Raw genomic sequence first — 24,804 nt, 5'->3', positions numbered from 1 at the left:
CGACCTGCCCAGAAGCCATTGCCTGCCTCATCGCCTCAGCAGACTGGGTGTTGTGTTCCACCGCAGTAATGAGCTGGTCCATTCGGCCAGAATGATGCTGAGCGAGGGATTCAATGCTGGCACCTATCCCAACCATGGTCTGCAGCAGCTGGTGACCCGTCCATCTCACGAGCTGTCCTGGGTCGTTGTGGGATGACGGGCCTTGGTTGGGTCGGTGTGGACCTGTGTGGGTTCGGTGTGGACCTGTGTGGGTCGGTGTGGACCTGTGTGGGTCGGTGTGGACCTGTGTGGGTCGGTGCGGACCTGTGTGGGTTCGGTGTGGACCTGTGTGGGTTCGGTGTGGACCTGTGTGGGTCAGTGTGGACCTGTGTGGGTTCGGTGCGGACCTGTGTGGGTCGGTGTGGACCTGTGTGGGTCAGTGTGGACCTGTGTGGGTTCGGTGTGGGTTGACGTGCCCTGGTTGGGTCAGCCTGGCAGAGCCTGGAGGTGTTGTATCCGGTTCAAAGCCCATGAATTCTGACCCCAACGCCGAGGCACTCCGGACAGGTGGCACACGTGGCAGGAGGCTGGTGTCATCCTCTTCCAGCTCCTCGACCTCAAGGGGCTCAAACACGGCCCCCTCTCCCTCCTCTCTCTCTTCTTCAACTCTGGGTGGCAGAGGTGGGTGCGGTGGAAATGGGTGATCTTAGGTGGGATTGGAGGAAGGAGCCCATGTCTTGGGCTGGGGACAACATCCATCGGGGTGGGAGACGCTGGGGTCATACTCCTCCTTTGAGTGCCAAAGGTGGATAGTGTGCATTGCTCGTTGCTGTTCGACTCACCATCTGCAAGTAGAGGACAACATTTCAGTCTATGGTGGGAGGGGTAGGGGTGTGGGGGGCGGGGGTAGGTCAAGTTGACATGTGAGCCATCTCATCTCACAATGTGCCATCAAAGAGTTCCATCTCTACATGGACACACCAATAATAGGCGACAAACTGTGCATTAAAATGCATTTGCCTTGACATTGCATGACCTTTCATGCCATGAACATTACTCACACCAGAGATTATTATACCCTTACCATGCTCCGGCATGGGATCTGCATCACCCTTTGTGGTTGCACGGTGGCAGTCACCCACCAATGCCAAGGCACGCTCCGCCAGGCTGCTCAACTCTATCACCTCGGCTGGGCCCCCTCCCGTGGCACTCGGGCTTGCTGCCTTGGAAGTTTGTTTCTTCTGCAGAAAGAAACATTGCAGCCTTTGCCCCCTTTGTTCATGCCCCACATACATACCCACACACAAACATATGGGCCATAACATTTTGCAATTGCACAGGAGGGCTACCATAAATGTTCACTCACTCTTGCTGATGCCACCCCATCGTTCCAACGTTTCCTACACCGGTCTCCATCCCGCTCAGTGTTGTCCATTGAGTACACGGCCTCACCAATCTCCCTCCACATGCGTCTGTATTGAGGTGGTGGAGGTTTGCCACGACCATCCCGGGCGAGGACCATACCTGCGCTCCACCTCTGATACACGTGCCTCCGGTTCCTCGTCATTAAATCAGGGAGCTCTGGGCCTGGTCTTGACAGTCTTCTTTGAAGCATGTTTTGCACTCATGATAAATCACTTAAGGAATGGATAATGAAAAGTTTGCAGCTCTGTATCTCCTCCACTCTCCCCTATACAACTGGCAGGTGCAAGAGAGTGTTCACCATTAATGCGCATGCGCAGATGTCCCAGTCACCTCGATCGCGGTAAAAACCATCGGTGTACTGAAAGAACTACAAAAAAATACATCCAAATCTCGCGCATGCGTGGTGCGGTGACTCCGAAGTTCTCCGGTTCAAGAGGCCTGTACCTCCCGCCCACTGATGCCGCTGCTGCCCACAATACTGAGCCAATAATGGATACCGGCGGCACCCAGCGGCAGCGGGCACCAAAAAGGTAGGTGCCGCCCGGGGACCGCTGAAATATAGGCGGGTGTTGCAGCTCATCAAAATCGGGGCCTTGATCTCTGACCCGGGCAAGTCTCACCCAATGCAACAGTGCGATGACCACCAGGGGGTGTAAGAGGGCAGTTTAGGGCAACCTTCTTTGTAACTTCTCATGTTCTCTTGTGGTAGAAGCTCTATTCCGCATCGTAGGAACATAGGAACAGGAGTAGACCAATCAGCCCCCCCCCCCCCCCCCAATAGCCTGTTCCACCATACAGTTAGATCATGGCTGATCTGTATCTTAACTCCATCTACCTGCCTTCAATCTATAACCCTTGCCTCACAAAAATCTATCACTCTGAGGTTTTAAGTTTTCAATTGACCAAGCCTCAACAGCTTATTGTGGAGAGAGTTCCAGATTTTCACTCTCCTTTGTGGTACTTTCTGACGTCACCACTGATTGCCCTGCTCTAATTTTAAGGTACTGGCCCCTTGTTCTGGATTCCCCGCACCAGAGGAATTAATTTCTCTCAATCTACGCTATCAACTCCTTGATCATCTAAGTACCTGAATTAGGTCCCCCTTAATCTTCTATATTCAAGGGAATACAAGTCTCGTCCATGCAACCTTTATAAAGCAACAAGTCAACAATATAGGAGATCTCTGTAAGATGGTGCTGATGTCAGGATGTCACTTGCATGACAATATACATTTAAACTGCATGTCAGTTTTTACCCTGTGGCTGTCATGGCTTCCATCTCCTCCAATTCTGTGTTCTTAAAAGTTCATGAGCACTTTTTCCAAAGTGATATTTTGTTCTTGTTTTTTGTCTTTTTCTAAAACCAATTTTACAATAGAAATGCAACCACTGATCAGAGTAAGGCTTAATATCATTTCTGCTAATGTTTTTCATACCAGCTGTTATGGTGTAACTTTTTGATATAACACCTTAAGATTCAATTTGTGTTTTCCACTTTTCATGGTGAAATAATGATGGAAAAATAATATAACATTGATTTAAGCAATTTGTTTCTTGTATCAGTGGGGCAGCAGGGTGTACAACCAGTAAGTGGATAACTGTACACTAGAGGGCATTCTTGTTTCCAAAGAGTTTCCTCGACATTGTCAGAAATTTTTAGCACTATTACAGATAACATTTTGAGACCAGATGGTGGCTATATGCGATGGCACTGATTTGTCAAAATTATTAATATATTTTAAAATATTCTTAAAAACAAAAATGTATGCTTCATTCACTGCTCTTATTTCATATAAAATGAAAGAATCAGATTCTCTCAGTTCAATTTAAAGCACTTTTCTGGTAAACACACTGAAAAAAACCTCAAAAAATGTATAATTTCTCTCATTGAGAGGAAAATTTCATGTAGTTAGTAATGTAGACACCGCGGAGGGATCTGTCATGTCTGACCTGTTTGGGTATTGTATGTGGCAGTCTGCCCATAGCCAAATAAGGCTTTCTTCTTTGCCTCAGTAGCTTTTCTTCATGTGTAAGCTGAGACAATGAGAGCAGGATTTTCTTCATCTGCTCTGGCAATTTAGTGGCGGTAGTTGAGTGGGCAAAGATGGAAAATTGGGCAGGGGCCCATGACGCCAGGTCCGCCTGCGTCTGTCAAATTTTCCACCGCAAATGTCAGCAGTTCCACAGAGACACCCATCTAAATATGGGTAGACATATTCAAATGAAGTGTAATGATGGAGTGTTTTGATCCTGCCACAGTAACAGACATCCAGTATTGCTCAGGTCAGTGGAAGCTACGTCAACATAAAATGGTTCAACATAGGAAGTACAATTGCTCATGGAACAATCAATTCCATCTCCCTTATCAGTATATTGTGCTGGAACTTGAAGTGACAATGGCCCAGAAATCCCGGTTGGCTGCTTCCCGCGAGCGATTGGGTAAAAAACTTTAAAGAAAATGCGCACTTACCTTATCCTACTGCACCCACTCGAGTTCCCGGTCCTGAGGCCTCCACTGACTGCACGTCGCAGCGCGTGCACATCGGGACATGCGCAGGCCTGGAGCTGGAGTCACATGGCTCTGGGCAGCCAATCAGGTAAAGGATGTTCTCATTCATAATAATGGGAACTCGGTAAGTTGCAGTTCCCATTATAATGAATGGGAACCCCCCCCCCCCCCCAAAACACCCAAAACCAATAATAAAAAAAATAGTTAAAATAAACCAATTTTTATTCATTTAAATTAAAGTTATTTATGTATTTAAAAAATATATATTTTTCCAATTTTTAAAAAATGTTTTTAAATTATGGTTTAAAATAAACTTACCATAATGGGGAGGGTTTTTAACAATAAAATGTGTTTTTATAATTTTATTTTAAAATATGTTTGTGTATTTTAAAACTCTTTCGCCTGTAAAAATAGGCTATGCTTTAATCGGTGCAAGAGTTTTGAGGACATTTGCTGGGCAAGATATGGGTAAATCCCGCAATCTTGCTCATGCAAATGTCCCCGCTCCAGCTTGATAGATCGGAAAAGCCGGTTTTCAGTGCATGTGCATAGTGCGCCGAAAACCAGCTTTTGCGATGCCTTCCCGGGTCTGTAGACACTCAGTATGGACCCGGGAGGCTGGAATTTCTGCCCCATTATATTTTTCTGCCTTGTTGTAACCAGCCCTTTCAAGGTACTGCAGCTGCCAAAGTCCTGTAGCAGTAAATTTCTGTTGAACGTAACTAAATCTTACTTCTCTCCACACTGTGGGCTGACTTTCTTGATTTAGGCATATCTTTCTCGGCAACTCCTAACCTCAAAAATCTGACTTCTTGCATTTTAATTTCCAGCCAAGGACTGTCCCTCACAGTCCTTGTTTAGAAACGTGACTGACAGAGTCCTTTGTTCTTCTCTCTGTGAGTTCCCAGCCCGGGGAAGGCTGTGACACTGACTTCCTCACCAGTCAATGATTCGCCAGTAGGCCTATCAACATAACCAGAGGTGTCTCCTCCCATTTAGGGTATACGTTAATAAAAAATCTCCTGCTGTGCACAAGGTGAACTTTTCTGGCTAATGGAAGCCTGGGATGAATAAATTAACCCTAAATTTTTGCAATAGACTGAAAGCTGTGACGATCCACAAACTAATATATTAGTATGGATAGAGAATTAGCTAACTAACAGAAAACAGAGAGTTGGGATAAATGGGCCATTCTCGGGTTGGCAATCAGTAACTAGTGGGGTGCTGCAGGGATCAGTGCTGGGTCCTCAACTATTTACAATCTATATTAACGACTTGGAAGAAGGGACTGAGTGTAATGTAGCCAAGTTTGCTGTCGATACAAAAATGGGAGGAAAAGCAATGTGTGAGGAGGACAGAAAAAATCTGCAAAAGGACATAGACAGGCTAAGTGAGTGGGCAAAAATTTGGCAGATGGAGTATAATGTTGGAAAGAGTGAGGTCATGCACTTTGGAAAAAAAAAATCAAGGAGCAAGTTATTATTTAAATGGAGAAAGATTGCAAAGTGCTGCAGTACAGCGGGACCTGGGGGTACTTGTGCATGAAACAACAAAGGTTAGTATGCAGGTACAGCAAGTGATCAGGAAGGCCAATGGTATCTTGGCCTTTATTGCAAAGGGGATGGAGTATAAAAGCAGGAAAGTTTTGCTACATTTATACAGGGTATTGGTGAGGCCACACCTGGAATACTGCGAGCAGTTTTGGTTTCCATATTTATGAAAGGATATATTTGCTTTGGAGACAGTTCAGAGAAGGTTCACTTGGTTGATTCCAGAGATGAGGGGGTTGACTTATGAGGAAAGATTGAGTAGGTTGAGCCTCTACTCATTGGAATTCAGATGAGGGGTGATCTTATTGAAATGTATAAGATTATGAGGGAGCTTGACAAGGTGGATGCAGAGAGGATGTTTCCACTGATAGGGGAGACTAGAACTAGGGGGCATAATCTTAGAATAAGGGGCTGCCCATTTAAAACTGAGATGAGGAGGAATTTCTTCTCTCAGAGGATTGTAAATCTGTGGAATTCGCTCCCTCAGAGAGCTGTGGAATTCGGGACATTGAATAAATTTAAGACAGAGATAGACAGTTTCTTAACTGATAAGGGAATATGGGGTTATGGGGAGCGGGTAGGGAAGTCGACCTGAGTCCATGATCGAATCAGCCATGATCATATTAAATGGCGGAACAGGCTCGAGGGGCCGTATGGCCTACTCCTGCTCCTATTTCTTATGTTCTTTATATTCTACCCTTTCTGGCTTTAATATCCATCTTCAATGCATGCAGCTTGTGGCTTTAAAAAAAGGCTGTGTGAATTCTCTTTGTTTTAAAATGGAACACTTAAGCATAACTCATTTAAAAAAATGTTTTCTGAAGAAAAACAAATGACCATAAATCTCAAAATCTGTTGCTCATTGAACCATCAGGTGAGCCCAAGCAGCTCCTTTATTACTTAAGTTATGGTAAGACAATGGATTTGATTTACCACTACGAGCTCTTTCTTATACACAATAGAACAGTAATCCGGGAGGGCACTGAGCACCTCGAGACTCATCGCCGAGAGCATGCAGAAAACAAGCGCAGTCAGCAGAAAGAGCGTGCAGCAAACCTGTCCCACCCACCCCTTCCCTCAACCACTATCTGTCCCACCTGTGACAGAGTCTCTGGTTCTCATATTGGACTGTTCAGCCACTTAAGAACTCATGTTAAAAGTGGAAGCAAGTCTTCCTCGATTCCAAGGGACTGCCTATGATGATGAGAACAGTAAAATGCAAGACCTATCAGAAGATTTGTTTTCTGAAAGGATCAAAGGATGTCCTCAACAATTCTGTGGTAATAAATAATACATCTACATTCATCGTGGTTTTTATTGTAAGTAGTCATTTAATCAACTCATGTTGTAAAAATATATCTGTTCTGGTTGGTAAAGGCCAAACAGGAGTCGATGCATGGCAAATAACTTAGTGAAAATTATTTAATGGGATTGATTGCAGTTACTAGCAAAGCATCCTTGTTACCTCAGCAATACCAGTTTACTTCCCCCTCTATTTTATCCGTGCCTCTCCTAAAGATGCTGGAATTGCCACAGGGACTTTCAGAATGAAAAAAGTGCATTGCCAAAAGCTCCCTTAAGATTTGAGAACATTCTATCAACACTACAAGCACTTTGAAGTGGTATAAGTAGGAAAAAAACACAACATAATAGAAGCAAAATGTTTCTCAAAACTTTCCAGTGTTTTTCTAACAGCAACTGAGGATACCTCTATATATTGCTGGAGGCTGCAGCCCCACCCACCCGATCCTCCCACTCCATGACTTGTAATACCCATGGTTTGTGGGCGGGCTGAGGAACTGGCAGTAACATCATAGATGGAGACAAAATGGCATCGAACGTATATACTAAATGCATATTCGGACCTTAATTTACATATGTGCTTTCGGCTGATGTCTACATTGAGGTCAACCTGAAAAACGCAATGGGCAGGCCACGGGCGGAAAGTTTTCTTTCCGATTTTGTCTTGCTACTGCCCCGTTCACTCTGAAAATGGGCTGCAAGATGAAAATCACCCCCTCAGTCTTCATTGAATGCTCTTTGTTTCTTTATAGTTTTTTTTTAAATATGTCAGAAATTTGTGTATGACACTTGAAGTATGTGTGATGTACCTTTTCTATAATTCTATATATAAAAATAATTACTTACAATATATATACATAGAGTTAACACAGTTTTATGAGGCTGCACATCTGTATTAATCCTGCTGCCCATCTCTATCCTTCCTTAAATACGGAGACTAAAACTGTACGCAGTACTCTAGGTGTGGCCTCACCAATACCCTGTACAGTTGTAGCAGGACTTCTCTGCTTTTATACTCTATCCCCCTTGCAATAAAGGCCAACATTCCATTTGCCTGTATTATGCTTTTCCAAATGTCCTGCTACTGCTTCCTTAATAATGGACTCCAGCATTTTCCCGACGACAGTGTTAGGCTAACTGGTCTATAGTTTCCTGCTTTCTGTCTCCCATCTTTTTTAAATAAGGGCATTACATTTGCAGATTTCCAATCTGCTGGGACTTCTGCAGAATCCAGGGAATTTTTGTAGATTGCAACCAATGCATCCATTATCTCTGCAGCCACTTCTTTTAAGACCCTAGAATGCAGGCCATCAGGTCCAGGGGACTTGTCCACCTTTAGTCCCATTATTTTACTGAGGCAACAAAGCAGTAATTATCGCACCACAAAGAACAGGACTTAACTAAACACCAGTTAAACCCCTTGGAATCTCCCATGGATTAAAACAATGAACGAGACGCAAATATTAATGTGGTTAGAAATCCAGTAATCACATTAGCAATCTTACGATTGGGATTGTGGACATCTGCATATTCATAGAATTATATTGCAAAAGTTGTCCTCCTTGCAAGCAGATAATCTGTTGACCAGGTGTATGCAATTCATGACCTTGTTGATCATTTGAAAGGCTCAGTATTAGACGCAGTTATTTTTGACTATATTATTGCTACGGGGCTGTCCAACAAAAGCAAATACAGTGACCTGTTGTGACAGGAGCAGTGACTATCTGGAACAGACAATGTAACATGGATGCCTGTCTGATGCCAGATTTGTTTCCCTACAGGCATCTGAAATGAGCCATAAACAAACAAAGGTCAATGTTGTTGTGACCTTAACATGTATAGCTAAAAAATGGCTTCTGGCAGAGCTGGACTCAAAAAGCATGTTGAATTCATCACAGGCTCCATTATTCCCTGCTTTGAACTACAACTCCTGATTACCTTGGGGGGCTGTCCATTTGTTCCAGGAAATAAATTTATTAATGGTAAACTTCTCTGGGAAGCATGGTGGCAGGGAGAGGAAGGAAAGGTTCCATGGCACCTTCCACGTTTATGTTTTTCTCTGCACTGCCCGTGGACAGTTGCATTATCAGAGAGGGAATTAATGGCCTGCACTTCTTACAACTATTTTGCACCTTTATGAACCTTTCCTGCTGTCGGCAGCCATAGTGCACCTCCCCTTTAAGAGGTGCTAGCTGCCTTTAAGTGGTGTCCTCCCCCCCCTCACCCCTCCCCCCAACAGGTGGGCAGTCAATAAACAGTACAGGTAGTGCTCGATGCATGCCTGACCCTTGGTAATGAGCTGCAGCACCAATTTCACCTGGTTCCTCTCTCCAAGTGATAAGGCATGTGCAGTGGGTATCTTTTCCGCCTAAAAAATGGACAAGATCAAAATTCTAGGTCAATATGTTTGGACATTTATTGAGCCTGATTTATCTCCTTTATCTACTGAAAGGAGTTTTAAAATTAGAGAAGCCTGGCCCTGGCCATTAATTTTGCACAGAACCATCGTTGCCAACTGCTTTACCATATTTATACTGACAGTTGTGAACATTTGGACTGACACATAAGGCACAGTATATTTTATTAAAGCTTCAAAGCATGAGCAAATGCATGATTTAAAATGATGTAATACTCCACACAGTTCAAGCTGAAGTACAACATTTTGTTTTAAAAACCTATCTTCAGACATTCCACTGTGGTCATCTCCTATTCTCAGTCCTTCATTTATATAGCTGTGTCTTAACTGTTGTTATATTGGGCCCAATTTTCCCCAACCCCTTTATTCAGCGCACTTACCTTAAATGCGCCGATTTTACGCGCTGGAAACGGTGCCGAGAAAAAAGGGCCCCCATCCTGCCCGCTCTGTCGACTCTCCGGTGTCCCAGCGTGGCGTAGCCAGTGAAGGCCAGCACAGAAAGCACGGCCGGCAGCTGAGCGCATGCGCAGTGAAGTCTGCGCACATGCTCCTGCCCTCCCAGCGTGTCTTGCGGGCTGTGAGCAGGACCCGATGCTCGCAGCCTCTATCCCCGGTCGAAGGGACGCCCTGATCTTCGCCGCACCCCATCCCCAGCCGAGTGGCCTCCCGCACCGGCCGGCCAGCCTACTTCCCGGGCTGAGGTAGGACATCAGTTTATATTTTATTTATTGATGGTTGTGCTTGAGAGTTTTAATTGGGGTGGCAGGGGGTGGGGGGAGGAAGAGAGTTTCTTTTCTGGGGGGGGGGGGGAAGCGGTGGGAGAAAGAATGTTTTGATGGGGGGGGGGGAGCTTTTAAAAAAACAACTTGATTCAGGCATAAAGGTAGGACTTCTAATTTTTATTTGTTATTGATTGATTTCTGATTACTTTTTGGGCTTTGTTTAGTGCTTTGTAAGTCTTGGTGCTTTAAGTGTACTAACCCGGCACTGAATTCTTAACTGCCCGCAATGTTTTTCAGAGCTGGCCACATACGCTGACCTAAGTCGATTTAGAGTAAGTTTGAGCTGCCTCAAAACATTCAACTTTGGCACATTTACAAAATAAATAGTGTGCAATTTTTTGAAACTTTTAAAAACAATACCCCGAAACGATGCACTTAACGCACGTCACATGGGCCTTAAAACAAACATGCACTTTTTTTTGGTGTACAATGTCAACAATCATTTAAAATGTTGTCAAAAAAAAAATACCCTCTTACTTTGAACAATACAATACAAAACAAGCTTTTTTTGATCACAAATAGACAAGCACCATGTCTGGCTTCGTGTTTAGAAGTGGCATTAATGGCCAAAACTGGCGTAAGTGTCTGGGAACGCCTCCTTTTGGAAAAAAAAACTGAACTAAAAAAAATCGTACCTAACTGACTTACTCTGGAGCAAATTTTGGGGGGAAAATGGCACTTTTTAACTTACGCCAGAAAAAACAACTTACTCCAAAAAAATTAATGCAAGTCATGGCCAAAATTGGGCCCATTATTCCTGAGTCAGCCTTCTTCTCCATTTGTGTTGTCTGTCTGGATGGAATTGCGTTGTGCAATATTCCATTCATATAAAGCTTTCTTGTCTGCCATTTTGACAAGTCTTAAATCAATCTGTTTTAAGTGGGTTAGCAGCTTTGGAAAAATAACAGACAACGGGATTTCATACAAATTCATTGCTAATATTGTACAGCTCTATTTCAACCCCTGCACTTGTTTATGAAATCTGTCTTTTAAATTTCAGCCTTTCTCATTTTTTCTTTAAAAATCCAGCACTCTCCCTATCTTGTTGTCACCTCTCACCCAGCCTTATATTGGAAGAACTATTCCTTTAATCCCTGATGTCCATGTGTCTCAGGGTAAGTTTTCTCTGTTTAAATCTGACTTCTATCTGTTACCATCTGCCTACCTGTTAACATTTTGGGAACCTTTTCCAGGATGCTAAGTGGGACCTGGTATTTTAAAATTAACATGACAATCTTTCCAGCTATCACTTTCCTGAACACAAACAACTTATAGATCTGCAGCAAAATTAGTACTATGCCGATTTCAAGGCATTTTCAATTCTGTCTCGATTTTCCAGACTATTTTTTCTTCCACAGTCGATCCAATCATAGCATCTCCTCCTCGCTGCTCTCTTTATTCGATGGTTGCTGATTACAGGAGAAAATTCCGATACTTTTTAATAAGGTGGCCTTACTTGTGAAACTGGGAAAATTATTAATTTTGTTTGCAATGGTTGAATATTTATAGACCTCTGCTACATCCGTCATAAAGTGCTGGCATAGGACTGCGAATTGATTTTAATTTTTAAAAGGCCTCTGCTGGCCTTAGTAGCATGAGACCTCTGAGCACATAAGCGTTCCTCGTGTACAGCATTACTTTGGGAGTAATGATAGAAAATGGATGAAGTTTCTCTGTCATTACTGCCTTATTTGGTTACACTATTTTTGGGTTGAAGAGCACTGCTAGATTGTTATAGGGTCGGGAACGGATGGATATTCAGCGGGGTGGGTGCCTAATCAACTTTCTGTTCCTGTCTGAGGCATCCCGACATCTTTGTCCCCACCATTGGCATCTGTACCTTCAGCTTTCTAGTTGGCCCTAAGCTCTGGAATTCCCTCCCCAAATCTCTGCCTCTCCATCGCTCCTCCTTTAAGATACTCCTTAAAACCTATCTCTTTGACCAAATTTTAGGTTGCCTGTCCTAATGGTTCCTTCTTCGGCTTGGTGTCAATTTTCTGACTGATTACACTTGTGTGAAGCATCTTGGGACATTTTACAAATTTTAAAGGTGCTATATAAATGCAAGTTGTTGTTGTACCTGGAAACCGGTGTAACACATGATGAAAATCCTCACTGGTATTCCAGTGATATTACTACTCATCACCCTATACCTAAGCAGGCTGGATAATCTCGTGCATTGAATCCTCTCTGAATATCAATACATCACCAGCTAAAAGATGTGATTGCAATAAATATACCAGTTTTTTTTCCAGGATGGAACATTCAGTTATAGCAAGGCATGGCACCTAGCCACCAGGATTAACATTGTTGAAAATGATTTAATTTGCTTATTTTGTAAATTTTATCTCCAACTTTTCCTCCTCTCATCTCATCACTTAAATCCTACTTCCACATTACCCTCAATTAATTCGGGGAAGCCCAACTGAGCTGTGAACATTTAGGCCAACATTTTAAGAGCATGATTAAAACATGGGAGGAGCACCAACCTTGGCCAATATTCCTCCCTCCCCCAGGTGGCCTGGTAAAGACTATAAAAATGGCGTTGAACTCAATTCTCATCCTTCAAGTCCATCACTCTAGCCAGGATGCTATTCAGTGACCCAAGATTGAAGGGAAACTGATATAGGTACCAATGATATAGTTAAAAAAACGGGATGAGGTCCTACAAGATGAATTTAGGGAGCTTGGAGCTAAATTAAAAAGTAGGATCTCAAAAGTAGTAATCTCAGGATAGCTACCAGTGCCACTTGCTAGTCAGAGTAGGAATCGCAGGATAGCTCAGATGAATACGTGGCTTGAGGAGTGGTGCAAGAGGGAGGGATTCAAATTCCTGGGGCATTGGAACCGGTTCTGGGGGAAGTGGGACCAGTACAAACCGGACGGTCTGCACCTGGACAGGACCGGAACCAATGTCCTAGGGGGAGTGTTTGCAACTCTCTGAGCGAAGAAGTTTCTCCTCATCTCGGTCCTAAATGGCTTACCCCTTATCCTTAGACTGTGACCCCTGGTTCTGGATTCCCCCAACATCGGGAACATTCTTCCTGCATCTAACCTGTCCAGTCCCATCAGAGTTTTATATGTTTCTATAAGATCGATGTTGAGTCCGGAAAACTGTAAAGTGCCTAATCGAAAGATGAGGTACTATTCATGATTCCGTTGAGCTTCATTTGAACATTGAAGGAGGCTGAAGACATGGAGGTCAGAGTGGGAGTGGGATGAAGAATTCAAATGGCAAACAATCGGAAGCTCAGGGTCACGCTTGTGGACTGAATGGAAGTGTTCAGCAAAGCGATTACCCAATCTGCGTTTGATCTCCTCAATGTAGAGGAGATGGCATCGTGAGCAGCGAATACAATATATAAAATTCAAAGAAGTACAAATAAATCACCATTTCACCTGGAAGGAGTGTTCGGGGCCCTGGACGACGGGAAAAGAGGAGGTAAAAGGGCAGGTGTTGCATCTTCTGCACTTGCATGGAAAGGTGCTGTGGGAAGGGGATTGGATGTAGGAGGTGATGGCAGAATGGACCAGAGTGTTGCGGAGGGAATGGTTCCTTTGGAATGCTGAGGGGTGGGGATGATGTGCTTGGTGATGGCATTGCGCTGGAGGTGGCAGAAATAGCAGAGGATGATCCATTGAATGTGGAGCCTGGTGGGGTGGAAGGTGAGGACAAGGGGTTCTGTGGTTCTGGGAGGGAGGGGAAGGGGTGACAGCAGAAGTACGGGGAATGGGACGGACACAGTCTGGAATTCAGATTTACAGCTTCCGCAGTATTTTGCCTTTTGCCTAGTACATTCCAAGATTCCAGTGTTAGTATCAAATATTCCCAGATGAGCTATTAGGTGCACTGCAAAGCTCATTTTACTTTGTCCTAGCAATATGCCTCAGCTCCAACCCCAGAAGAGGACTTTACTGTACCAGCGTGACATGTTTCCATTTCCCACACCAATATTTGAGCGAGACTGCCAATTTAGTACCAATTAGTGCTAAATTAAGTTTAGTTTTGCACTGTTCGCTCAAACCGACGAGGAACTGGAGTGAGACTGCCAAAACTAATTTCACAAAGAAGTTTTGCAGCCATCTGACAAGGGACACTTTCATCCCATTGGAGAAAACTATTCTTATAGTAGAATTGTTGAACATGGTAAAATTTGCAAGATTCCTGCAGATGGCATTATTTGTCAAAGAGTTGCTTGTACAAGGCAAACTGGTCAGTTTGGGAAGAGAAATAATAGAATATAAAATATTTTCAATTAGTATTTTAAATTAGTATGCATTAATCCCACATTTTACAGTAATTTACTGTACTAATAAACCCCCAGCTGTCACACAGCTACATCCTTCTCTGCTGGGATTATCACTTGTCTTGGAAGAATTTTAAAAATAACTTATTGCTAGCTTAGTGATTGCATAAATCCCCAGGTGCTTCACTTACCAACTGCACAGTGCAAAATCCTATTTCCAAAGCATCTACTTAACAAGAATTCTCGCTGCTGTGGAAGATAAATAATGTGAATAACATAATCAATATTAATCTGCATTGTGAGTTTTACAAACTGTGCTACATGAAGCTTTTAATATAATAAATTATTTCCATATCAGATTTACTATTTAATTTAGATGTTATATCAAAGAATGGAGCCTATAAAACAACTGTGCATAACTATTTTCTTTTGAAATTGGATAAATATTAAATGGCAAAGGTCTATTTACTTCCACTGAGGTCTCTGTAATTATGTAAAACATCTATTCTTTTCTCATAGATTTATGCAAAGATGCCTCATCGAGTGAAGTGTTCCTGCTGGCTTCTGCTGCTCTTGCCAACATCACATTCTTTGATTCAATGGCCTGTGAGATTTTGTTGCAGTTGAATGCAACAAAAATTCTTATCGAAGCTTGCCGTGACCCGCAGAGAGTTGACACTCCTTACTCCAAAGATCAGGTTAGCATGTTTAATTAGAACATTGCTCATACTCTACATGCAGTAGTGGAATTGTATTTGAAGCCTTATTCTCATTCAAGAGCTAAAAGAGGAATATGAACCAGCATGAAAATTTACTTCCGAAAATTAATTACATTTGATTTGACAGCCAATCAGGTGCGATATCAGTAATGCGCCCATTGTTAAATGAACCAAATAAATTGTAAGGGCTAGAATTTCCATTGGCTTACCGCCTGGTTTCTGGGCGGTATTGGCTATTGTGGGCGGTAAGCAGGTGAGCGAGAAATTCCTTACCCTGAGTTACGCCGGCGGTTTTGAGGTACCACTGGGGAGCGGACCATCGGTTGTGCACTGTCCTCAGATCGCCCTGGTGGGATATTTGGCTGAGCGGTGACCCGTAGGTAAGTATGAAAAAAACCGCCCACGAGGATCAGCGGAGCTGGGCGGTAGATGAGTAGCTCTGCAAGAAAAAGGTTAGTAATTGTTTTTTTTACTCGTTATTTTAAAATTCTGTGATGGTGATTTAGGTTGAAATGGTCTTGAGAATGTTTATATGATTTTTTTTATGTGATGTTTTAAAAAAATATACTTTTAGTGGTTTTCTGCTGCTGGGCCCAACCCGCAGCCTCGGGGTAAATTTTTGTGATTTTGTTATTTATTACCCATTTTCTTTAGGAACCACCCAATTGACCCTAAATTCCACTTTTTCGCCCAGAAGTGGCGTGTAACGGGCATTTTTTTCGCTGGGTGTTTTTTTTATTTTTTGGGGGGAAGTTTTCACCGGCGATAATCTTCGGAATCTTAGCGGTCTTTTGGGTGACAATCGGGCGCTGGTGGGCTGATAGGAAACTCTAGCCCTAAATGTTTGTCCCATCCCCATTTGCATGCGCGCGCACACACTCATAATTCTTCCATCTGTTCTAATAATGGGACGGTATTTAAAAAAATCTATTTCCTCTTTTATCTCCAACTGTCCTGCATTTTTCCTTTGTGTTGTGGAAAATTTGCCATTTTTACTTTCAATGTCCCAGCATTGTTACCCCCTGTGGAAGTGTGAATTTGTTAATGAAGTGCAAGTCTTGCCAGCCGTGCATTTAAAGTATTTAAAAGAGATCAGAATAGAGTGGCAAGTTGCAGGAGTCATGACATGCTGTGAATCTTAAGGATTTGCACAACCAGCACCCCTCTGGACAGAGCAGTGGAAAACCAGAGAGTTCTGCTTTGCCAAACATTTGCCATGTTAATTTACAAAGAAGAACAGTTCAAAGCAGACAATTTTTCTCGCAGCAGAATAACATTTACAACAGGGCCTTGTTGCTGATCTAAATGGATACGTGGCCAAAAGGGGTACAAATCAGAACTACTTCACTTTGTAGCACATTGCTCAGCACAGCTCATTTTCAGCAAAATTGCATTCTACAGACAGAATTGAGGCATCACTGACCTTTTGAAGAATTAGCTGTACAAATATTGTTTTCTATATTTTTTTAATTGGAAATTTTAGTTTAGAAGGAGGCCCGTTGTTCCCATGTCATTGATAGTTCATAACAAAATGCCTCCTCTGATCTTACTTCACTATGCCATTAATTATATATTTTTACGTCCTCTTTGAAAGTTAATGCCAACTACAGACAGCTTTATACTGTTGACTATTAGTCAATGGCCTTTGGAGTGAGACAATGCTCTTGGCCTGTACTGAGTTAATTGATCTTAGCCAGGCTGTCATTGTTCTCAGTACCTCAGGGGCAGAGAGGAAAAATCATCCCAGAACTTCTTGGGTATGTGAATGTTCAGTGAGGGCAGGATCAAACATGACCTCGGAGGTCTTTGAGTCTCTGTGAATGTTACTTTTTGTAAAGTATTTTCTGCTACTTTTATTTATATCAAATTTCTAAATGGAAGATTTTACAGGCTGTAATGCAAAGATTTGCAAATTAATTAATTTTAGACACATAGGTCACAGTGTAATTTTATCCAAGCCTAATATTTCTGGTTTTTGTGCTTATTGGAAGTTCAATATGCATGGAATTAAATGCTGATTATTAAAATATGTTGTGAAGTATTTAATGAGAATGGAATGAGGGAATAAAACTCTATTAGGAGATCATTGCTGTGATGAGCAATAATTTGTGAGCTTGTTAATGATCTTGACTTCTAAGATGCAAGGATTTTGTAAATAAACCTCAAGGGTTTCTATCATTGCAGACTTGACTAAAGAAGATTTATGATAAATTATATATTTGTTAATAATCATTATGCCAAAAAGATGCTAAAATTGAAACTTCGAACATATTTATACTTGTAGCAGGTGCTCCAGAAATAACCGGTCAAACCCATCAATACTATGTCTGCATTGCCATGGAAAAATAAAGTCTTGCATTTCTATTGCACCTTATAATAGCTTTCAGAAACAGCCCAAAAATATCACGTACAATGAATTATTCTGAAGGCAGTGACTGTTGTTATTTGGGCAGCCATTTTGCAACCAGCAAGGTGCCACAAACAGCAATGAGCTGAATAACTAGTTAATCTGTTTGTGTTGATATTAATTGAGGGAGGAATGTTGACCAAGGCACTGGAAGAAATCCATGCTCTTCTTTGAATAAAGCTTTGGAATTTTTAATAACCAGTTAAACCACTAGAATAAACAGGTAGGTTTAAGTCATTCTCTGAAGGGTGGCATCTCTGACAATGAATCACTCTCCCAATACTGCCCCATGGCTTAGCACCACATAGCTTGGGACAAATGTTTGCCTATATTGTGTACCCTTTGCACCACCATTCTTATTGCCTGTCATCTACAGCCATGTCTGAACAACAAACCACTCTCATTCTGTTTATTTATCCATTCCATTCCATTCGCAACTTCTCAGATAATGAAGCAGTCCGTGCCTGCATGCAGGTTTGGGCTGATAACTGGCAAGTAACATTCACATCACACAAGTGACAGGCAATGACTATCTCTAACAAGAGAGAATCAAATCACTGCCCCTTGACATTCAACAGAATTACCATCACCGAATCCCCCACCATAAACATCCTAGGGGGTCACCATTGACCAAAAGCTTAACTGGACCAGCCACATAAATACTGTGGCTACAAGAGCAGGTAGGAGGCTGGGTATTCTGCAGTGAGTGTCTCACCTCCTGACTCCCCAAAGACTTTCCACCATCTACAAGGCACAAGTTGGGAGTGTGATGGAATACTCTCCACTTGCCTGGATGAGTGCAACTCCAACAACACTCAAGAAGCTTGACACCATTCAGTAAAAGCAGCCCACTTGTTAAGTCTGAGATAGTGGCTGGGAAGGTAGTGAAGTTGGTGGAGTGTTAATGGAGGCCGCTTGTTTGGCACCCCATCATACCTTAACCATTCCCTCCCTCCACCATCGGCGCCCCCTGGCGGCAGTGTGTATCATCTACACTGCAGCAACTCACCAAGGCTTCTTCGAAAGCACCTTCCAAACCCGTGACCTCTACCACCTAGAAGGGTAGCAGGCGCATGGAAATACCATCACCTTCAAGTTACCCTCCAAGTCACACACCGTCCTGACTTGCAAATATATCACCGTTCCTTCATCATCGCTGGGTCAAAATCCTGGAACTCCCTCCCTAACAACACTATGGGAGTTCCCTCACCGAATAGACTGCAGTGGCTCAAGAGGTGGCTCACCACCACCTTCTTAAGGGCACTTAGGGATGCGATGCCCACATCCCATGAATGACTAATAATGAAAAAAATAACACCATCAAATTGTTTGTTTGACATCCAATCTTGGATGAGCCTTGATGAAACATTGGCAAAACTTCAACCATCAGCTTCAGCCATGCAACAGACTCCATTGACACTCCACTGACTCCACAACCTTCCCAGCCACTATCTCAGACCTAACAGACTGTTCACAACCTCAATGCCCTTGCCTACCTCCATAACCTCCTCCAGCCCTTCAACCCCTCCCTCAGCTTTCCATCCCTCTGATTTGGCCTCTAACCTATTCCCTCTTCACTTCACCCCACCCTGCCCAGTATTGGAGGTTATGCCTAGGTCCCATGCTCTGAAATTCCTCCCCCAACTTTCCTGCCTCTCTACTCCCACCTCTTGTTAAAGCCCACCCTTTGGCCACCCTATTGGCCACCCTATTGGCCACCCTTTGGCCACCCTATTGGCCACCCTATTGGCCACCCTATTGGCCACCCTTTGGCCACCCTATTGGCCACCCTTTGGCCACCCTATTGGCCACCCCTCCTAAATCTCTTGCACTCAGCAACTGTTTTCCCAATGCCGCTGTGAAGTGCCTTGGGATATTTTCCATGTTAAAAATGCTGAATAAAGGCTTTTTGTTTTACAACATTGATGTTAATGACATTGATAATGAGGCAAAAGTGTGCCTGCCTCAGTAGGGAAAGGGACCCTTGTTACACCATCACCTTCATCTGATTACCAAAGTACAGCAGATGCATCAGACTACTATTGAAGAACTGAGGTGTTTCATTATGAGATTTGACCAATGAAACATTTATTTTTAAATCTTTGGGTATACAATCTCCAAATAGTTTTTTTTTTAAACAGACTACAGCCTGTGCTTGCACATAGTAAATGCATTACACTGTGGTCAGTGTGGATGACTTGCATTACACACACCATAATTAACAAGTATAAAGTTTTTTTCAAGCACCTCCCACATATAAAGTTTGTATGTGTCCTCTATACTGTCAAATGATCCTTTTTTTTTTATTACCGCAGGGAACTTTTCCTTTGAAAGGTCAGAAATTTGAAATCAGTCACTATAAATAGGGCTGAATGATTTTTCTAAGATGCCCAATTCATATTGGTAAAATAAGCAAGGATTAGTTTATTGAGGCATTCAAGGCAGATTAATTGATTTGGCTAGCAACTAAAAGCAAGACGGAGATAATTCTGATTTATGCTTTTCTAAAACTGACTGGGTATGTAAGTTTGTTTTGAAGCCAAATGCACTGAAATACATTATTGCTTTAAAAATGTTGCATGATTGTTTTAGAACAAAGCTCTGATTTAGATTTTTTAAATAGTACAGAACTGTCTGTGATCAGTCCAAACCCATTGTATTGTCATCTGACTCAAACTAAAGCTTCCTGGACCAAATGCGAGAAACTTCACTGGCTGACATAAAAGGGTTTGTGAGAGAGGTAGAGCTGGGGGGGATCATCAGCTGAATCAGTGTCTGTGAATGATGGTCCCAACATGTAGATGAGGAAGATGAGGGCATGGATCCTTGGAGGTTTCCAGACGTGACCGTGACAGTGTGGAAATGGGAAAAGAAGCCATTGCTTAGAGATGCTCTGGCTGTGATTGGATAGATAAGAGTGGAAGCAAGCTAGACCAGTCTCGCCAAGATGGACAAAAAGGCTGCTAAATCTCAGAGGGTGGGGGGTGGCATGTTAACCTAACCAGCAGGAAACTGAAGAGATTGGGTCAAAGTTTACTCTCCATTGAAGTCTCACATGAAGGATAGTCATTGTGGCAAGCTAACCATAGCAACCAATACCTGTGGAACAGTCTCACAGCAAGGCCCAGTGGCATTCTAGAGAGGAAGAGAGAAGTTTGGGAATGACTATTTAAGAATTAATCATTTTAAATTAATACAAGCAAAATGTTTTCCTCAGTAATAAAAGGAAACTGCCATAATGCCAGCTTTATCCTCCTCCATTCCCATATATTCAATGTTTTGTTTTGTTGCTTTCCTACTTTAAAAAAAAAGGTCAGACGACTTGATCTTATGCCTGAGGCTAGCAATCACTTCCTCCACTAATGGGAAGCCCCAAGAAGCTGATATGAGAAGTACTATGTTACATTGATGCAGGCATGACTTTGTGAGGTTGTGCTCTCATTGTGGAACCTCAATAGATAGGAGCTAGAATAATAAATAGGGCTAGAACACTCCACTGTTCTACAGCAAGTATCATTTTTTTAACTAAATTATGCTGGAACGTGAACGAGAGATTTATATAGTGACTTATTTATCTCTCAGAAATATTTTATTGCACTTCAGAGATAATATTCTTTGAAGTCCAGTGATTGTTATGTAAGCATCCATGGCAAGCATAAATAAACATTTCCGAACAGCAGTAAGATGCATGATCAGTTAATCTATTTTTGGGGAGGGAAGGAATGTTGCCCAGGACAGTAGGAGAACTCTCTGTTCTTTATCAAATAGTGCGAAAAGATCTTTAACAACCACTTGGACAGTCAGACTGGAGCCTCAGTTTAACACCTCATCCAAACAAAGGCACCTCCAGCAATGCAGTGCTTCCTTGGTCAGCCTAGAATATGTGCTCAAGTCTTAAAGCGGGGCTTAAGCTTACAATCTTCCTACTCACAGACAAGGTTACTACCAACTGAGGCAAACATCCAACTCTTAATAATTACTCATAAAACCACTGCAGTTTAATTCTACTATTTTCTGACTTTTCAGAAAGTTGAAGACCTGACTTTTAGTTTAACAGTCATTTTATGCGAAGAAGTGAATTTAAACATTGATGCACTTTGATTGTGAATTTCAAGGGTCACAAGTCCTAATCTAGAGCTTGTACAGTGCCTACATTTAGGATTAATTTGAAGATAAACAGTGGACAATGTCATTAGCTAATCCTAGTCTTCTGAGAGTTGGGTCACTTGAAGTAAGAAAGAATTAATTGTCACTTGAAGGTTCAAAGGGCATTTATCTAAATTTGAGATTGAGGTTGTAATAAGGTTATCCATCAATTCCATTCAAGCTGTGTCTAGCCCATCAAAGTCCATCACCGTCCAGTGCAATGGGCCAAAAATCGCAGTCTCTACGGGCACATACAATGTGCTCATGCACCTGTAGATGCCCTGGAAGTGCCGGTTCTCGGTGCGCAATACGCATGCGGTGAAAATTGGCACGTGCGAACTGTCAAAATGTCTTTCGATAGTTCCAACACATACCCAAGAGAAGGGCCTTTGCGGAGAGAGATTTGGGCTATTTGCCCAACTCTTGCCCAGAGAATGTCATTCAAACTCTTATGCCTGGTAAAAGCGTAAGTACTGCTTTTACCAGCGTAAGAGTTTTTAAAAAATTGAAAAGTAAAATGTTATCCATAATTTTTATATTAAAAACCCTGTCATTAAGTTTATTTTTACTCCTATTAAAACATACCAAAAAAAATCAACAAAATAATTTTTTGTCTAAAACATTTAATTAAATTCAATTTCAATTAATTTTAAATATGTGACGTGTTTTTCTTAATTATTTAAAGTGTTTGTGTTTTCGGGGTATCCCCATTCAAAGAAATGGCGATAACTGTACAAAGGGAACTGACCATTACACTGAATGGGGATACGCCATTTTCATTGGTTGGTCCGGCCCATGTGATCCCAGGCTGACATACGCTCTTGGAATATGTGGTTCCATACGCTGGACTGCAAATGGAGGCCTCGTTCCATAAGTTTACGTTCCTCCGGGGCCACCAGGTACTTTCGTAAAAAAAATTTTGATCGGAGGCATCCGCCCATGGGAAGCCTCCGACCGCAATTTCTGGGCCAATGTTTATTCTCACACTGCATAACCCTCTAATGGAGCTAAAGCTCTGTAGAGATGGTGCCCTATGTGGGTAAAACTTTTTTAAAAAAGCAAGATATTGAAAGTTAGGAACAAGGGCTTTATCTATTTGTAATTTATAGTTGAATTTTTTTAGTGACCAGCCATAACAAAAGCACAGAAGTAGTGGCCCTGAAATTCCGCTTTGTCCTTCCCACGGGCATTTTAGAGAAAAAATATGCACCTACCTTAAGCTGTTGCCCACGTTCGACTTTCCGATGCTGAGGCCTCTCCTGACTGCGAATCGCAGCGCATGAACGTCGGGAAGTGCGCAGGCCTGGTGCTGGAGTCACATGGCTCTGGGCAGCCAATCAGGTAAAGTAACATAGTAATAGGAGTTCCGTAAGATCCTAAACTCCTATTCCATTGATTTGAGAAACAGCCCCAAACATCCAAAACACTAATAAAAAAATAGAAAATATACACTACATTCATTTAAATTAAAGTTATCAATGTCTTAAAAAAATATATATTTTCCCAATTTTTAAAAAAAGTTTTTTGAAATAAACTTACCATTGTGGGGAGGGTTTTTAATGATAAAATATGTTTTCATAACTTTATTTTTATATGTTTTGTGTTTTTTTAAAACACTTGCACCTGTAAAAGTAGGATATGCGCCTGTTTGTTCAGGCGCAAGATTTTTGAGGACATTTGTATGCGTAAATATCGGAAATGTACACTTACAAATGTCCTCGCTCCCGATCTGTGGATGATCTGTCAAGCCAGAAACTTGACAGATCGGAAAAGCTGGTTTTCAGCGCATGTGCATTGTGCGCCGAAAACCGTCTTTTCTGATGCCTTCCCGGGTCCGTAGAAACTTCGTACGGACCTGGGAACGTCGGAATTTCAGTGCCAATATTTTGCACTGTCTACCTAGGGGTATTTTGATTCAAGTATTTACTAATATAGATATCTACATTGATAGTTTGGGCCCAAGTTTTGGGTGGAGTTGCTCCTATTTTTTTGGAGCAACTAGTTTAGTTTGGAGTATCTTAGAAATCGCAATTCTCGGCAGTTAGTTTGCACCAGTTCTAGTGAGTTAGTTTAGTTTCGTTTTAGTTCAGTTTTTTTTCAAAAGGGGGCATTACCAGCCACTTACGCCTGTTTTGCAAGTTTAGGCAGCGAAAAGTTACTCCAAACTAACTTAGAACAGAGTAAGTGTCGACTTTTGTACGCTCAGAAAAACCTTGCGTACACTTGGGAATTAGGCGCAGGTAGCCAGAGATGGAGGGGAAGGGGAAGTTAGAGGGAAGTTAGGGGATTTTCCAAAGCATTAAACACTTCACTTTTAAAAATAAAGAACCATCATCAATATTTAATGATAAATAAATCAATAAATAAAAAATCATTCAATAAATCAATAAATAAAAAATAAAATATTCCTACCTCACCTACTCATTCGGGAGCACCGGGAGCTTGGCCAGGGATAGGGGCTGCATGCTGCCGGCTGGAAATCGGCACTCTGGAGGAGCCCATTCGGCCAGGGCTAGGGGCTGCATGCTTCGGGCCACTCCCACACAGCCAGCAGCACACGCACACGCAGATTCTGGGGGCCAGGAGCTACTGTGCACGCGCGCAGACTCCACTCCACTGCGCACGCGCGCAACTGCCAGTGATCTTTTTGGCCCAGGGCTGTAGCTCCGCCCCCCCACCCCCCCGTTGTTGTGCTGCGTCGCACTGATTGCTGAACAGGCCTGCTGCACTCGGAGAATCGCGAGGTAAGTTGTTGGCACGCTTTTCATTCCACAAAATAGGCGGGCCTCTCGGAGGTGCGCTGTTCTAGCGGATATCGGAAACTTGGGCCCAATGTGATGGCTTTAGTCAGCATCAGAATAGAAACAAATAAAGTGATCAGATCCTTCAAAAATCGATATAGTCCAATCTTTTTATCTTTTACGCTGAGTATTACACAATATTTTTTCCGTCTCCCCTGTAGACACAACCTCTTACTGGACTTTGTTTTCAATAGCCCCAGCTTCACTTGGGTACTTCATGCAAGTACCCACTTTTTCTGTGTGAGTTTAGATAGCGGTACTCTGAAAATGCTTGGGTCAGTGATCCTGTGACCTCTGCGTATGACCCACGTTAAAGTTCACAAGAACAGTGGAGGTCCCCTATTTACGTGGCAATGGCAGGCACCTGTCATTGTTAAAAGGGAAGAAAATTGCTTCACTGCTGCCAGTTTTGGGGATCCTCCCCCTTCCTGGAAACAAACTGAGTGGACTACATGATAATTTATTCAGGATTTCAGGCCACGACTTGACTGTAGGCTGGCATCACATGCAAAGCTTGATCCT

At 42.6% G+C, this 24,804-nt stretch overlaps 1 protein-coding gene across 1 annotated transcript in view; it reads left to right on the top strand.

The window, feature by feature from the left end:
• LOC139279559 (protein inscuteable homolog) overlaps positions 1–24,804 on the top strand; it is a 321,510-nt gene that overhangs the window by 276,694 nt on the left and 20,012 nt on the right. The window contains exon 7 of the mRNA XM_070898683.1: positions 14,729–14,907. Coding sequence (XP_070754784.1) covers positions 14,729–14,907 — 179 coding nt within the window. The remainder of the gene's footprint in view (positions 1–14,728; positions 14,908–24,804) is intronic.

The sequence above is a fragment of the Pristiophorus japonicus genome, chromosome 14 (genome assembly GCF_044704955.1).
Source record: "Pristiophorus japonicus isolate sPriJap1 chromosome 14, sPriJap1.hap1, whole genome shotgun sequence".
Classification (NCBI taxonomy): Eukaryota; Metazoa; Chordata; class Chondrichthyes; family Pristiophoridae; genus Pristiophorus; species Pristiophorus japonicus.
Note: the sequence above shows the minus strand (reverse complement) of the source record. Positions and strands in the feature narration are given on the sequence as shown.